This window comes from Olea europaea, chromosome 4, assembly GCF_002742605.1.
Source record: "Olea europaea var. sylvestris chromosome 4, O_europaea_v1, whole genome shotgun sequence".
NCBI classification, from domain to species: domain Eukaryota; kingdom Viridiplantae; phylum Streptophyta; class Magnoliopsida; order Lamiales; family Oleaceae; genus Olea; species Olea europaea.
This window is the reverse complement of record NC_036240.1, coordinates 2,275,719-2,291,542: the sequence shown is the minus strand read 5'-3', so window position 1 is coordinate 2,291,542 and position 15,824 is coordinate 2,275,719. Positions and strand designations below refer to the sequence as shown.

Below are 15,824 nucleotides of genomic sequence, written 5' to 3'. Positions count from 1 at the left end.
CATGACATGGGTTATGGTCATAGCTTGTTTTATGGGACTACATAACATTATTCAAAAGTTATATATGAAAATCTATGGGACTGATAAAAATACAAAATATAAACATAATTTGATATTACATTAGGATATGATTATGAGAACCAATAATCGATTGTTGAAATGATTTAAAATAGGATTATTGAAATAGAACAATCGATAAGGGCCCATAATGTGTTAAAAATCACGAGAAATCGCATAACCATCTCCAAACATGATGGCACATGTTAGAGTATATATAAGAGAGTCCTATATGAGGAAAAAAGTTGAATTGTACTACTATTTACTTAAGCACTTATGCATATTCCATCTTTCCTCCGTATGACCTAATTGAGCATTTAAATGCAGTCTTGAGAAGGATAAAATCGACCAGCTTCAATAAGCAATAATCAATAGATCCTAGATAAATTATTGAGTCCGTAACTCCATAATTTGTTTGAATTAATAATCGGATCAGATTCGCACTCCCTAAAGGTGTTTTCTTCCCAAGGTTTTGAGGAATCAAGATCTGTTGTCCAATTTTTCTATCAATTCAATTAATTCTAAGTTAATGAAGATAAATTTAAAATAAATATGTTAATTATTAATGATATGTTAAAAATTAATTGAATGGACAGCAAAATTGGGCATCAAATCTTAACTCGGTTTTGGGCCTCCAATCCCTTCAAAAATGCCGATCCCCTATCGCCATTCGTCAACCTGGTTATGGACAGATTTTATTTTTCTTGATATGTTTTGGTTTCTAGTTATTTTTTATTTTAACATGTCATTTATTTTATTTTATTTTATTTAAAAATGTACATCGAGAACCTACCTAAAGCAAAATTGGGCATCAAATCTTAACTCGGTTTTGGGCCTCCAATCCCTTCAAAAATGCCGATCCCCTATCGCCATTCGTCAACCTGGTTATGGACAGATTTTATTTTTCTTGATATTTTTTGGTTTCTAGTTATTTTTTATTTTAACATGTCATTTATTTTATTTTATTTTATTTAAAAATGTACATCGAGAACCTACCTACTTTCAACGAAATGAAATCGAAAATCGCTCAAGTTGACGGTACTCTGATTTTTCCGCTATTGAGTTCTTCTGCTTCTCCCTCGTATATATATACGCACGCGCTCTCTCTCTGCCTCCCCTTACTTTGCATAATCCACGCTCTCCTCTCACTCTCTCTCTCTCTCTCACTCTCTCTCTCTCTCTCTCTCTACATCGGCACTCATTTTCTCTCTCAATAGTCTATGCACCCTCCCAAAAATCTCATCTATAATCTTCACTGAATCTTGTGATAGCTGAAGAAGAACCCCGGTGCCGGTGGTGATGAAGGACGATTGGATAAGGGCGGCGTTGACGGACGACACGGTGGTGGTGGAACTACTGTTACGTATCCGGAAGTTGTCTTCATCGGAGCCCTCTTCGAAGCCTCCTTGCTCTATTCCTTTGCCGCCGCAAAAGTGGGGAATCCGCCAGACGCGGTCCAAGCCGGTCACTGTTATGAAAAAGGAGTCCGCCACCACCACTACTACGAACACGAGATTTAGCCCTACCACTCCGCTGACATCGTGGAGTGGCGGCGCTACCTCTCCAAGCGATGGCGACTATGACGAGACAAGCCGCCTACCTTCCGATCCATCCTCCTCCGTCAGATCCAAGGTTTGTAGTCTCGTTTTTCTCTAAGCGTGAAGATTGTTGCAAATTTCTGGTTGGAGTAGATCTCTACCTGTGTCACTTCTTCCGCCGCTTAACCCTTTTCACCTGTTTCAGATGACGTTAATTACGTCTTTTTCATCTCCTCTATCCGTTTCTAACCAACGATAACAATTTTCAGATTTTTGCGTTATTTTCTTCTCTTTTGAGGATACCTTCTTTATTACTATCGTGTATAACGAATAACGTTGCCGTAGGTTTTTCGACGTTCGCGCCTGATTTCTGGCCGTCCGATCTATAAAAAATTATCGCGTTTTCAGGTCGATAGAATTCCTAATGAAATCTGGGCCATATTTTCCTAATTTTAGCTTCTCCAAGGTCGAATTAACATTCTCGTGTTCGAAAACGTAAACAATATTTATCGTGATTTCTGGTCCTTTTTTTTTTTACCAGTTTACAGTTTTTAAAATAGTCAAATTTCTGGAATTTTGTCTTCTTTTTTTTCCAGTTAAAACACATTTTCAGAAAATTTCCCTTCCATTTCTCCTCGTTTTTCTGTTTATACTTCTAGGAAAACTTTGGGCAAATTACGGATTTATATCAGCCATTAATGGATGACCTTTAAAATTGTAATCTGCCTTTTGTTTTGCGATTGGAGTGTGGGAATTTATTAAATACCCGTGAAAACCCCGATTTCTTCTCGCCTCTTTCTTCCTATGACCTGTTAATGCCTCATCGTCAGCGCTGCTTTCAATATATGAGTACCTTTCTCTTTTGAAACGCCAGATCCGCTAAACCTTTTTTTCAGTTTTTCACGAGTGTTTGTTTTATGCTAGTAGTTTCTTTTGAATGACGAAAATACCCCTGCCAAATAGTCAAATTTGTGGCCGGTCTTGATGCCATTGGTTGAACCCACCCTACAAATGGGTCTTGAGCAGGGCCCCACATGAAGAAGAAGTGGGACCCCGGTTGTGGGGAATTTAGATCTGGTTTACGTCTTTGTGTTTATGGGCGCGTATGGTTTAGTGAATTCTTTTGGGGGGCTCTTGTGGAATCAAATTTATTATGCATTTTTGATTGTTGGCTAGAACATGTCGACTATTTTGTTTTGCCGGAGTGTCTACAGCAGCCTGTTTTATGTATGCATATCCAGATGTGCCCTTAGAGCATGTTTGGCCTTGCTTTTTTTAAGCGGCTTCATTTGGATGTGCCCTTGGATCATGTTTGGCGTTGTTCTTCTTGCTGCCATGAGAAGCCACTTTTTGTTTTCGTGGCACGTGAGCGGATGATCTTGTAGAGCATCCCTATAATTTTATGACATCATATTAGTTTATTTTACTACTTGGGTCAGGACTAATTTTCTAGTAGGGTAGGGTAGAGTCTCATGGATTTAGCTTATGAGGTGCAGGCTGAAATTTGTGGAGAGAATACAATGGATTATTCCCTTTACGTCAAATTTCAGTCATTTGGAGAAGTTGAAATGGGCGTGAGAGGATGACTAGTAAGCTGTCCCCCTCTTATTTCTCCTTCCTATGTAGTCCTGAAGTCATGTGGAGCCCTTCCACGTCGCGTCCATGTGTTGTACTATATTTATTTTTAATTGATTTTATCTCAACCTTTTTTTGAATAATTATGCATTTATGTTTTGTCAAGTATGCTGCGAATCTGATTCTATTGAACCAGTTAATATTGTATCACGAATTCCTTTCTTTGCACCGTCATCTTTAACAATTGAATTACTACTTTATTATGGCTTAAATATGCATGTGTACGGACAATGATGCGTCGTTCTTCAATATTAATGAATGAATGATTACCGCTGGCACTTGGCAGGCATTTTCTGAGCTCAAAGAGGATGATAACTTGGTTTTGAAGGAGAAACTTCATTTGAGGAAGGTAGGCTTATTTGACTGAAAAATTATTCAACTGGCGATTATTGTATCCATATTTGTACTTGTTTGGTCCTATTTGACTGAGATTCCGTAACTGGTGAAACAGGAATTAGCTTCAACACGAATGACTTTCAGTGAACAGAGCGCTTGGAGCCACAACGTGAAGAGAATGAAGGTAATCCTTATGCCTGCACCATTATTGCATTTGCTCTGATTATTGGAGGAATAACATTAGGAATTTGCCATTTTGCAGTTGGATCTAAATCTACAGTCAACGAGTGTTTTGGGTGCGACCACTGAGCATCGACTTAGTCCTAGTTTTGAACTGGCTTCATCTCATACCTGCAAATTAAAAGACACAGAGACATCCAATGGAGGCTTTATTCTACCAGATCTAAATATGATGCCATTGGAGGAAGAGATTGGATCAGAGTCATTTTATCGAATCAACTGACTGGTGAAGGGTAATAACTCTGGTTGTGTCTCTTATCTTTCCCGAACCAAACGGTTAAGAATGATAAATATATTATGATGGTCCAGCTGCTCGTGAACTTGCATGTTCCCAAATAGTTAGTTATATGACTCGCTTGAAGCTGGAGAATTACGACTCAGACATTTTTTTTACAGGCGGGTTGGCTGATGATGAGTTGTAATTGGTGGTTCTTGAAGAAAAGGGGGGTATTATAGAATCAAGCTTAGCATGAAGCTTTAGATATGTAGAAATTGTTTTGACATTTTTTCTTTGTTTCTTTCAAGTTCTTTTGGGGTAAATAAAAACCTCGTCATTTCTTAAGAAAACAGAAATGCTGCTTTATTCTGTGTTCCTATTTGTGCGACAGGCAACTGAAGTTTTTTGGGCCGAGATGTGCCCAGCTCGGCCTAGGGTAGCTGGATGAGTATTGGGCTGGCTAATGCCCTTTTAAAGTAATAGTCATAATTGAACGTGTGTAACACGTTTTTCTAAAATATTTTATAAGTGTTACAAAAGCAATATTTCGTGAGTATAAAAAATAGTTAATACAAATTGTTTATGTGGAATGAAATTTTTATTCATCAAGTAATATCATAATGCAAAAAATCTCAAGTATATCATACGATTATTGTGGAATTTTGAATCTGATCCGACAAATGATGGTGATAGTCGTATTAATATATCTATAAAATTTTCAACATACATATCTATAATATCGAGCGGAACATAACGCAATAATCTTATTTTGCTTCGTATTGACTATTGAGTACCCTGTGTAGGGAGGTCCTTCTGAAGGCCTTGAGTTCCGTCAAAATTTGCTATATTTATGGTTCATACAACCAAATTATTGGCCACCTAAAAATTATTACCATTCACAAAAAAATCGTCAAAATAGAAAGCCTGTCAAATAAATTTCAATAAGGTTGATGAATAAAATGTCTAAATTATTCGTGGAAGAGTTTAAATAGTTGGGAGATCAATTCATTTACGTCAAAATACTCATGAAAACAATTAAATACATTTATGAACATGGAATCTAATTAATTTGAATTAAGGAATCTTATATATATATTAATTTAGACAAAAGGGTGCGTATGTGAACTTGGAAAATAATTTGTATCATAAATTAAACAAATAATTTTTAAAATAAATAAGTGCACATGAATTTTAATAATTTAGTTACTCCTAGATTAGTTGAATAATCTTGAAAATATATAGAGTACATGAAACTTGGGAGAATTAATCTCTTTTGAGAAACTTATTCACCAAACCCACCAATTATATGCATACACATTTGCAGTGCAAGGCAAAGGCTATGAACGAGGGTGGAGGGTTTTAATTGGAAAAATAATTGTTAATTATTGGGTATATGAATGATTTAGGGAATGTAAGAGGATTTTTAACTGAAAATTAATACATGTTGAAAAACGAAAAGTAAGGTGTTATGGAAAGAATTGAATTAGAGCAAGGATAAAATTGTCCAAAAAATATTTCTCACTTGATATAATATTTAATATATATTATATATAATAAATAATTGTTTGAAGGAGTTTTTCTTTTATTGAAAAATATGAAAGTTTAGGGCTCGTTTGGTTTATATTTCGATATTCAATTTTTTGTTATGAGATTGTTTTTAAGATTGTTAAAAACATATTCGGTTTGCCATTTTGAAAAACTATTTCTTAAAGCACAGAAAACTAGAAAACAAGTTTAATTTAAAATTTTAATATATAATACACACACACATTTAAATTGGTGAATCTTACAACATTTTTTTTGTTATAAAATAAAATAAAAATAAATGATAGATGATGTTTAAAATATCGGAAATAAAAATAAAAATTAATGAAATGAACTATTTTTTCAATTTTTAGAATTTTTATGCAAATAAATATTAAGAGTTTGAACTATTTAAAATTTTTTTTATAATTTTTATTTTTTTAAAATTTTTATTTTTTTTTGGAATTTTATTTTCTTTAAATTCTATTTGTTTAAAAATTCAAATTTTATTTTTGTGAAGTTTTCTTTTTTTTTTTTTAATTTTATTTAAACTCTTATTTTCTATATTTTGAGTGTTTCTAGAATTTTCATTGAATACACTCGAAACGTCAAAAATACATTTTAAATTTTATGTTATAAATTTATTCTTATTTTGAAAATGCATTTTCATAAATATCGGATCAAATGCGTTTTTAGTATTTTGCGAAATTACAACTTCAAAAGAGCAGACCAAATGCAATATTATGTTATTAAGTTTTGTTTAACAACCCATCTAACAAGTAACAAACCTCACGACATTAGACTGGATTATGCAAGCTTTTCACGTGATTATTCCTCAAGTAACATGAATAAGAAGTGAAAATAAAAACTGTTAAAGCTAATTTGCCAAAATTTCACAACAGAAAGCAACAGACTGTTGATTCAAATATAAAGAGACATTTCAATTGGGAAGTGAAAACAAATTTCATATTATTAATCTTTTCAATTTAGTCACTCAATTAAATTCTTAGTCACATGGAAGACCTTATCAAATCAGATATGTTTCAATAAATATTTCTTAAGAAACCTATATTTGATTCATCTTTATAAAACATTGAAACTACTTTTTATCTATACATTTCGAAATACTACTCATTTTTCTAACACTAATTTTTATCTATTTATGATTTGAACCGTTTATAAACAACGTGTCGAAAAGTTAGGAGATTTATTTATTTGAATTGTTTTGAATAAATCTGAAATTGTTATATTTAGATACTTACAGCCTGTTTGGGAGTGATTTTTTGACCGTTATTTCACTATTCTAACCGTCATATTTGACTTCTTCTCTTACAGGTGAATCCCACTTTTCTCCTAACGGTCAAAAAATCAATTCTCAAAATCACTCCCAAACAGACACTTTGTTGTATTTTTGGTTTACTGTTTTATTAGATTCTATCCATTAGGAGAGTCCTATAGTCTAAGGTGATTTACGTTGTATAGGACTCTAATAGCAGATTAATGATATACGAGAATAAGTTTTCATCTCAAAAACTTACATGGTATCAGAGCTGGGTTTAGCTTGAGTCACTTCCTACTGACCATGGTGAAGATGGCCATGATTGGAGCTACAAGGAGCAGCTCTTCTTCATTATTGAAGAAGATGAATCCAGTCCGGGAACTTTGCCTCCTAGTTCAGATTTATCTCATTCTCTACAATAACAGTTCACAAATTAAATGGTAAGAACTATTTTGAATGGCCTCAATCTATGAAGCTCGTCATCGACAGCAAAGGCAAACTAGGTTTTTCGAATGGTGAAGAATGACAACCTGCTGGATATGATCTGAAAGTAAAGATATGGCGATCTCAAAATTCCATGATAACAGCTTGGTAAATTGACTTCATGGAGCCAGGAATTGGCAGACCATTCCTTTATTTGCCAACAGCCAAAGATGTATGTGATGTGGTTCAGCAAACATACTCAAATATTGAGAATTCTTCTCAAATCTTTGAGTTAAAATCAAAGTTATGGCATTCCAAGCAAGGCAATCGCAAAGTCACAGACTATTACAACGAACTCATGATTATTTGGCAAGAGTTAGATCTTTGTTATAATGAAGAATGGAAAGCCCCAAAGACAGTGCAAGACACAAAAAGCTGATAGAGTGTGAACGGGTCTATGTGTTTCTCGCTAGTCTAAACCAGGAACTTGATGAGGTGCGGCGTAGAATCATTGGATGTAAGCCTCTTCCAGGGATTCGTGATGTGTTCTTTGAGGTTAGACGAGAAGAGTGAAGAAGAATTGTGATGCTGAACAGCAACCTGGAAACAGAGTGCTCTACTCTTGCCACCAGAAGTTCTGAACAGCAAACTTGTGAAGACAAACTAAGTGAAAAAAAAATAATAATTAAAAAAAAAAATAAATAACCATGGTGCGATCAATGTAAGCATCATTGGCACACAAGGGAGACATATTGGAAGTTACATGGTAAGCCACCTAATTGGAAGAAAAAGAATAGAGGTGACAGTCGTGCTTTCCAAGTAGATATGCAGCCAGCTTCGACACTGTCTAACCCTTTCACAAAGGAACAAATAGAACACCTACAAAAACCTCTTTGCTCATCCATTAACTCTTCTTCTTATTCCTTAGCCCATAAAGGTAATTACCTATCTACAACCCTTGCTAATGCTAATTCTAATTGTTCTTGGATCATAGATTCAGGTGCAACAGACTATGTGACTGGTTCTGCAGAATTGTTTTCATCTTACAGTCTTTGCACATGAAATCAGAAAATTAAGATAGCTGAAAAAGGATTTAGTCCTCTTTCTTCGTCCATTATCCTTCAAAATGTTCTCCATGTTCCTAACTTGTCTTGTAATTGTTGTCAAGTAGCAAATTAGCCCTAGATCAAAGGTGTCAAGCTAATTTCTTTCCTTCTCATTGCAAGTTTCAGGATTTAAACTCTGGGAGGACGATTGTCAGTGCTAGACAAAGTGGAGGACTCTACTTCTTTGAGGATATGACTCAATTGAGAAAACAATCTCTGAGTACTTGTTTTAAATCTATTTTTGTCTTTCGTGATAATGAAATAATGTTATGGCATTTTAGGTTAGGCCATCCAAATTTTCAGTATTTAAAGCACTTGCTTCCGACATTGTTTGATAATAAAGATTTATCTTTGTTCTAATGTGAAATTTGTGACGTATGGGGTCCATCTAAAATTAGTACTCTTTCAGGAAAACGTTGGTTTATCGCACTAATAGATGATCATACAAGGATAAGTTGGGTATATTTATTAATGGAAAATTCTGAAGTTGAGAAAGTATTTAAGGAGTTTCATAAAATGGTTCAAACACAGTTTCAAACCAACATTTAGATTTTTAGAAGTGACAATGGGAAAGAGTACTTTAATAAGGTTTTAGGAAAATATTTTGTTGAAAATGGTATAATACATCAAAGCTCTTGTCGTTACACCACAACAAAATGGAGTGGCAAAGAGAAAGAATAGGCATCTTCTAGAGGTAGCTCGGTCATTACTATTTTTCAATAAACGTTCCTAAATATTTATGGGGTGACGCTATCCTTACAGCAATTTATTTAATTAATAGAATGCCCACAACAGTGTTAAAGTTTAAAACTCCATTTGAAATGTTTAAGAGACCTTTCCATCTTCCCGAATACATTCTGAATTGCAATTGAAAATCTTTGGGTGTATTGCTTTTGTACATATTCATGATCATAACCGAGGAAAGTTAGATCCTAGGGCTAAGAAATGTGTGTTTATTGGATACTCTCCAACGGAAATAGGTTACAAATGTTTTGATCCCATTTCAAAAAAGATGTTTATTGCAATGGATATAACATTTTTTGAAGATAAACCATATTTTGATTCTCATCTTCGGGGGGAGAATAAAGTGTTACTGTAAATAACTTAATATAATTGGGAGAATGAATTATTGTTGATTTTTAGGGATTGTATTAATTTACGTACTTTCCTTGTAGACAAAATAACTGTACATATATATATATAGACAATACAGAACACAATGAAACGGGGAGACCTTTACAGAAATTTCTTTCAATTGTTCGGTCTTTTTGTCATAAAGATTGTGAAGATTCGGCTGGTAGTTCATATTTTAGAAACTTCTTGAATAGTGTAGGAAAATTGGGCTTAGAATCAGACACCTGTATGAAAAATGCAGAATATTTCGACTTAGGCAGAAGCACAGTTGATAATTTAGGTGCTAAATATGTTCTGGGTGATGAACAGTTGAACAATGATTGCTCAAGTATTTTGAAGTTAAGGGCTATGATTGCTCAAGTATTTTGAAGTTAAGGGCTAAGGATAGTATAAGTGCTGTCCGTAGGTTAGACAGCCAAAATTATAGTCCGGATTTAGGAAAAAAAGATTTAGTAGAAAGGAATAATCAATTAGTTTCAGTAGCAAGTGGTTTAAATACTGAGAATATATGACAATCTACCTTAATACCATCACGAAGTTACAGATATTGGAAATAAAAAGGTAGAAATACTCAAGAGCTCATTGTCCACTTAAAGAGGAATAACAATCAAGGAAAAGAGGAAACTACTTCGCAACACAGCATGATTCCTCTCAGAAATCAGAACTAAAACAGTTGAGTAAAAATTCCACTTGTCCTGTTGAGTCTCATGATAATCTAAATATTCCTTCTGCTCCTCGAAAAGGTGTTAGGTCTTGTACCAGATATCCTATGTCTAACTTTGTGTCTAATGAACCGTTATCTCCATCTTTTGCTTCCTTTATATTTCAACTTTCGAGTGTAGAAGTTCCAGAGAATGTGCAGGAAGCTCTGAATGTTCCTAAGTGGAGGAAGGTAGTACTTGAAGAGATGAATGCTCTAGAGAAAAACAAAACATGGGAAGTGATGATTTTACCTAGAGGAAAATCAACAGTTGGGTGTAAGTGGGCGTTCACCGTTGAATATAATTTTGACGGCTCATTACAAAGGTACAAGCTAGGTTGGTAGCTAAAGGCTATACTCAGACATATGGAATTGATTATTCAGAAACTTTTGCACCTGTGGCTAAGTTGAATACAATCGGAGTATTGTTATCAGTTGCTGTGAACTTGGAATGGCCTTTGCAATAGTTGGATGTCAAAAATGCATTCTTGAATAGAGATCTTGATGAAGAAGTTTAAATGGACTCTCCACCTAGCTTCGAAGAGAAATTCATATCTAATGTTTGTAAACTGAATAAATGATTATATGGGCTTAAGCACTGTCCAAGACCTTGGTTTGATAAGTTTACTCGGTCGGTAAAAAAATGAGGCTATCATTAGGGACAAATAGATCATACTTTGTTCATTAGACGATCAATTGAAGGAAAAATTTCAGTACTGATAATATATGTCGATGACATTATTCTTACTGAATATGACTTGAATGAAATGGCTAGACTAAAAGCACACCGATCATCTGAGTTTGAAATTAAAGATTTGGGAGCTTTAAGATATTTTCTTACGATGGAAATTGCCCGCTCTAAAAAGAGAATTGTTGTATTTCAAAGAAAATATATCCTAGACTTATTGAAAGAGACATGAACGATTGGATGGAAACTTTCAGAGACTCCAATAGATCTTAACGTAAAAATTTAAAAATTGGAGAAACAAAGGGCATTCCAGTGGATACTACAAAATATCAAAAGTTGGTATGAAAGTTGATTTATGCTGATACTTGTCCTGATATTGCTTTTGCTGTTAGCGTGGTTAGTCAGTTTTATGCATGCTCCATATGAAGAACATCTTCATGCTATATACAGGATTCTAATGTACTTGAAAAATACTTCTGAAAAAGGTTTATTTTTTAAGAAAAGTGAGAATCGAGGGATTGAAGTTTACACTGATGCAGATTAGGTTGAGTCTATAAGCGACAAAAGATTTACATATGGATTTTGTACCTTTGTTTGGGGTAATCTTATAACTTAGCGTAGTAAAAAATAGAGTGATGTAGTTAGAAGTAACACTGAAGTTGAATTCAGAGCAATGACTCTTGGGGTTTTTGAAATTATATGGCTGAGTCGAATTTCAGATGAATTGGGAAAATCAACATAAAATCCTATGAAGTTGTATTGTGATAATGAAGCTGCAATTAGTATTGCACATAATCCAATTCAACATGATAAGACAAAACGTATGAAAATTGCTCCACATTTAATTGAGGAGAAGATTGAAGCTAGACATATTTGGCTACCATTTATACCAACTACTCAGCAAATTGCCAGCATTTCAACTATAGGACCACAAAGACCTAACTTTGTACATTTAACTAGCAAGTTGGGCATGATAGACATTCATGCACCAACTTAAGAGGGAGTGTCGAAAAGTCAGAAGAATGGGACATTTATTTATTTGAATTGTTTTGAATAAATTAGAAATTGTTATATTCAGATATTTAGTTGTATTTTTGGTTTACTGTTTTATTAGACTCTATTTAATAGGAGAGTCCTATAGTCTAATGTGATTTAAATTGTATAGAACTTCTAATACTATTTATACCTATTCATATGAACAAGAATAAGTATTCTTCTCAAAAACTTGCACAACAAATTTTAATGACCACTTTGAAACAAGGTTGACTGACAAAAAACTTTTGTCTATAGTACACGATCTTCCTACCTGTTTAATAGCAAGGAGGGATTCAAGTTTGTCAAAATAAATGAATTACTGCTTGATCCAAGGAAATTAATAGACAATGTTAGAATTGAATTACCTCTTACTGATTTGATTACACATTCAATGGCCTAACTCTCAGCCAGGTAAATATAACTATCCCAAATGTCTGTGAAGAAATATTTAGAAAGAAAATTGGAGAGGCATACACAAAAATACAACCATCTTACTTCTTTTTGCCAGCTTTACCTTCCTTTCTTCTTACTATTTCGTCCGCGTATTTTACACCTTTGCCTTTATATGGCTCTGGAGGTCTCCACTTCCTAATCGCCGCAGCAAATTGACCAATATCAGATTTATTATACCCGCTCACGGTGATTCTCGTGTTTTCTTCAACTTTCACCATCAGGCCATCAGGAATTGTCATCCTAACAGGATGGGAAAACCCGAGATTAAGAACAATGTCTTTTCCTTCAACTGTAGCACGATATCCTACACCTATCAACTGAAGTTTCTTCTCAAATCCTTTAGAAACACCCACCACCATGTTATCGGTAAGAGTCCTGACAAGATAAAATAATATAAATCGAGGAATTCCAGCAGTATAATCCAAATATAATTTAAAAACGTCATCAACAATATCGTGTAAAAAAGTAGTTTATGAACGATAACAAGGGCTTTAAGAGCTTGTTTTGAAGACAAAATTTTGGTTCCATTGTGGACACCATTAAGATGTGGTAATATTACATAGAATCAAGACAAAGTAAGGTCATAAGATGAAGAGAAAAGATAGAAAAGAAAGTGAAAATACTGTTCATGATTCTTAATAAAATTCGTACAAATCCAATATAAATTCATCATAATTCAACACCACAGAAATTGATTTGTTATTGAACTGGAGTGAGTACTGCCAAAACTACTTTGTTATTTAGGCCCCGTTTGTTTCCCATTAATTTAAGAATGAAAATGAAAAAGAAAAATGTAGGCCCCACACAAGAGATAAAAATTCAAATATGGTGGTTTGATGTGATGGATAACGGTCATATTTTTCATTTTAATGGTCAAATAATGGGAAACAAACAAGGGCTTAGTAACTTTGACAATGTTCTTTAGTATTGTAGAGGAAATGTTTTACTATAACAAAACTCTAGACAGCAACTCAATACTGCTTTAAACTACTTACAACTTAGAATAGAACTAATTAACATAAGGTCTTGGACTACTACATTTTCCAGGATTAATCTATACGATTTTCTCCATTTATGTTGAACATCAATTACTCTAGTAGAATTTGTTGTTTCTTGCCCACGAACTCCTGTTTATAACACCACGTGACATACAACAAAAAATGCTTCCCTTTTTTCCCCCCCGAAATCCACTAGTCAATTACCAAAAAACATATATTACATTTACTCAGAGAAAGATGACATGAGAACACCTTTAACTTTAGAAGGTTCAGAAAGTAAATTGCAATTGGATTTTATGGTTAATTCGTGGTCATGGGATGCCATTTCTGAAAATATGAAGAGTTAATTATGCTGGTAGCAAAGAAGTGAACGTAGATAAACGAAAAGAAAAGAAAAGATTAATATGAATGGTGAATCAAGAAGCCTTTTTCAGATCTGTGATTTTGAGAAAAAAAGAAGCCATAAATTATATTTGAAATGACGGAGAGAAAACTACAATGCGGATCAGAAAGAAATATTGGAAGTATTAAAGAGGAAATTTTGAGAGGATCGTTTTGGAGAGAGAAGACGAAAAAAGGTCAGACACTTTTTAACTTGAAAAGGATCAAAATTTTGGAGTATTCCTGAATGCCCATGGCTTTCCTTCCCCTTCATCAACACTGAAATCCCTTCTTGTTATTAGCCACAAAACTATAGATTAGCACAATCAACTAAAAAAAAGGAAAAGTAAAAAGATCCATTGTTGCATCCCACACGATAGCGTGCCCAAATGTTCAGCTTAACTATAGTCAGTCAATCCAGCAACATTCTTCATCAACCAAGTACACCTGCGACCCTCAAACACACCAGCGCCCCAGTAAACAGATAATAACATGTGAAATTAGAGTGACTACGGGGTTAAGAAATTCTTCCACATAGCCACAAGACTTCTAACTTAAGGTCTCAAATTATTCCATGTACGATTTTCTTTTGTGATGTTTCGATAGTTTTCAAAGACGAGGATAAGTAGAGAATAAAAGGGTAAGAAATAGAAGTTTAGTGCTAATTTCTTAAGAAAATTAAGTTTGGTGACAAAGGCACACCCTTAACTTTAGTGCCCAAATAAGTGTTAAAACCTTTAGTTTCTGTTTAAATAGAGTTTAAGTTCTTTTATAGTGTTACTCTCTCGTATTTAGATGTTCCTCTCTCCCATAACTTCTTTTTCTTCTCTTCCCTCTCCTTTCTCCTCATCTTCTCCACTTGTCTCTCTTCATCTGTTTCTCGCTTCCGTTCTGCATTAGGAACTAGGATGCCTTAGATTCAAAAACATTGATCAACATTGTGGAATGTAGTAAGGAGACCACCAAGAAATATAATATGTTGGGATCAGTTACCCACCTGCACCTAAAGATTCAGAAAAAAAGTTGTTCGAGACAACAAACCAACAGGTAGTCACCTTTATCCTAATGATATGATTCTGGCCTATTCTCTAGTTAGATGTTGGTTTCTGTATTGTCTTGCATGCCAAAATCAACAAAGTGGTACGAGAAATGGGTATGAAGACAATAAAAATGGGGCGACTATTGTAAAAAAAAAAAATGCTTACAAAACAAATCTGCTAAAAGTTGCATGGAAAACCGAATTTGGTGATAAAGGAAATAATTAATTTGCTACAAAACGCTTATCAAGGTGCTACCAGAGAATATTTAGTACAGAGGATAGATCCAGTTTAGCCTCAAATAGGCCTTTTATGAAAGAACAATTAAGAATTGTGCTGAAAGTTTGCAAGTAGGAAATTCAACTTCCTCCATAATTTTACTATCTTTTAACCATTATCCTTTAACCCTTGGATAATTGATTCACGGGCATTTGATCCTATGTCAGAACATTGACATTTATTCCCAAAACACAGTTCATGTTTTGGAAACAATTGTTAAGGTAACCAACAACAGGTTGTTTATTCCCATAAGAAAGGTTTGATTTCAACTCTATTGAACTCGTATTCAGTCCTACATGTCTCAAATATTGGTTGTGATCTGGTCTAAATCCCTAAAATGTTTTGGTACTTGTTATCCTACATGTCATGTTATCATGGCTTACCATGAGAATTGCCAATGGTAAAGAAAGGGAGGGATTAACTTGTGTAATTAGAGATCTTAAATTCCATATATTATGGTCCACTAAGGGTGTGTTTGATAGGGTGGAAATGGAATTGAAAGATGGAATTGGAATTGAATTTTCCAACTTTAGGTGTTTGATGCAATTTTTTTTCCATGGAATTCGAATTCTAGGTTGTCTTGAAGTTTGGAATTTTCTTGGTTTTTAAGGAAAACCAATTCCCACCATATATGGTGGGAAATTGGTTTTCCTACCCTACTATGGCACTTTTTTTTTTCCCTTTTTTTTTTTTTTTTTTTTTTCATGGAAAAAAAATTTAAAAAAATTTTTAAAAAAAAAAAATTCCTTTTTATAAAAATTTTT

The 15,824-nt window shown here is 34.0% G+C and overlaps 2 protein-coding genes across 3 annotated transcripts in view; one reads left to right on the top strand and one right to left on the bottom strand.

The window, feature by feature from the left end:
- Window positions 1-1,101: 1,101 nt before the first annotated feature.
- On the top strand, window positions 1,102-4,543 carry LOC111393259. The gene is made up of 4 exons (XM_023018707.1): window positions 1,102-1,689; window positions 3,517-3,579; window positions 3,682-3,750; window positions 3,829-4,543. Exons 1-4 carry the CDS (start codon window positions 1,357-1,359, stop codon window positions 4,027-4,029), a joined length of 666 nt encoding a protein of 221 aa, XP_022874475.1. The 5' UTR covers window positions 1,102-1,356; the 3' UTR covers window positions 4,030-4,543.
- LOC111393258 (histone deacetylase 19-like) overlaps window positions 4,261-15,824 on the bottom strand; it is a 28,179-nt gene continuing 16,615 nt past the window's right edge. For both annotated transcript variants that reach the window (XM_023018705.1, XM_023018706.1), the window contains 2 exons: window positions 6,155-6,159; window positions 4,261-4,333 (listed from right to left, as the gene is read on the bottom strand). In XM_023018705.1, the coding sequence (XP_022874473.1) occupies window positions 4,271-4,333; window positions 6,155-6,159 (68 nt within the window). In that variant the 3' untranslated portion in view covers window positions 4,261-4,270. The remainder of the gene's footprint in view (window positions 4,334-6,154; window positions 6,160-15,824) is intronic.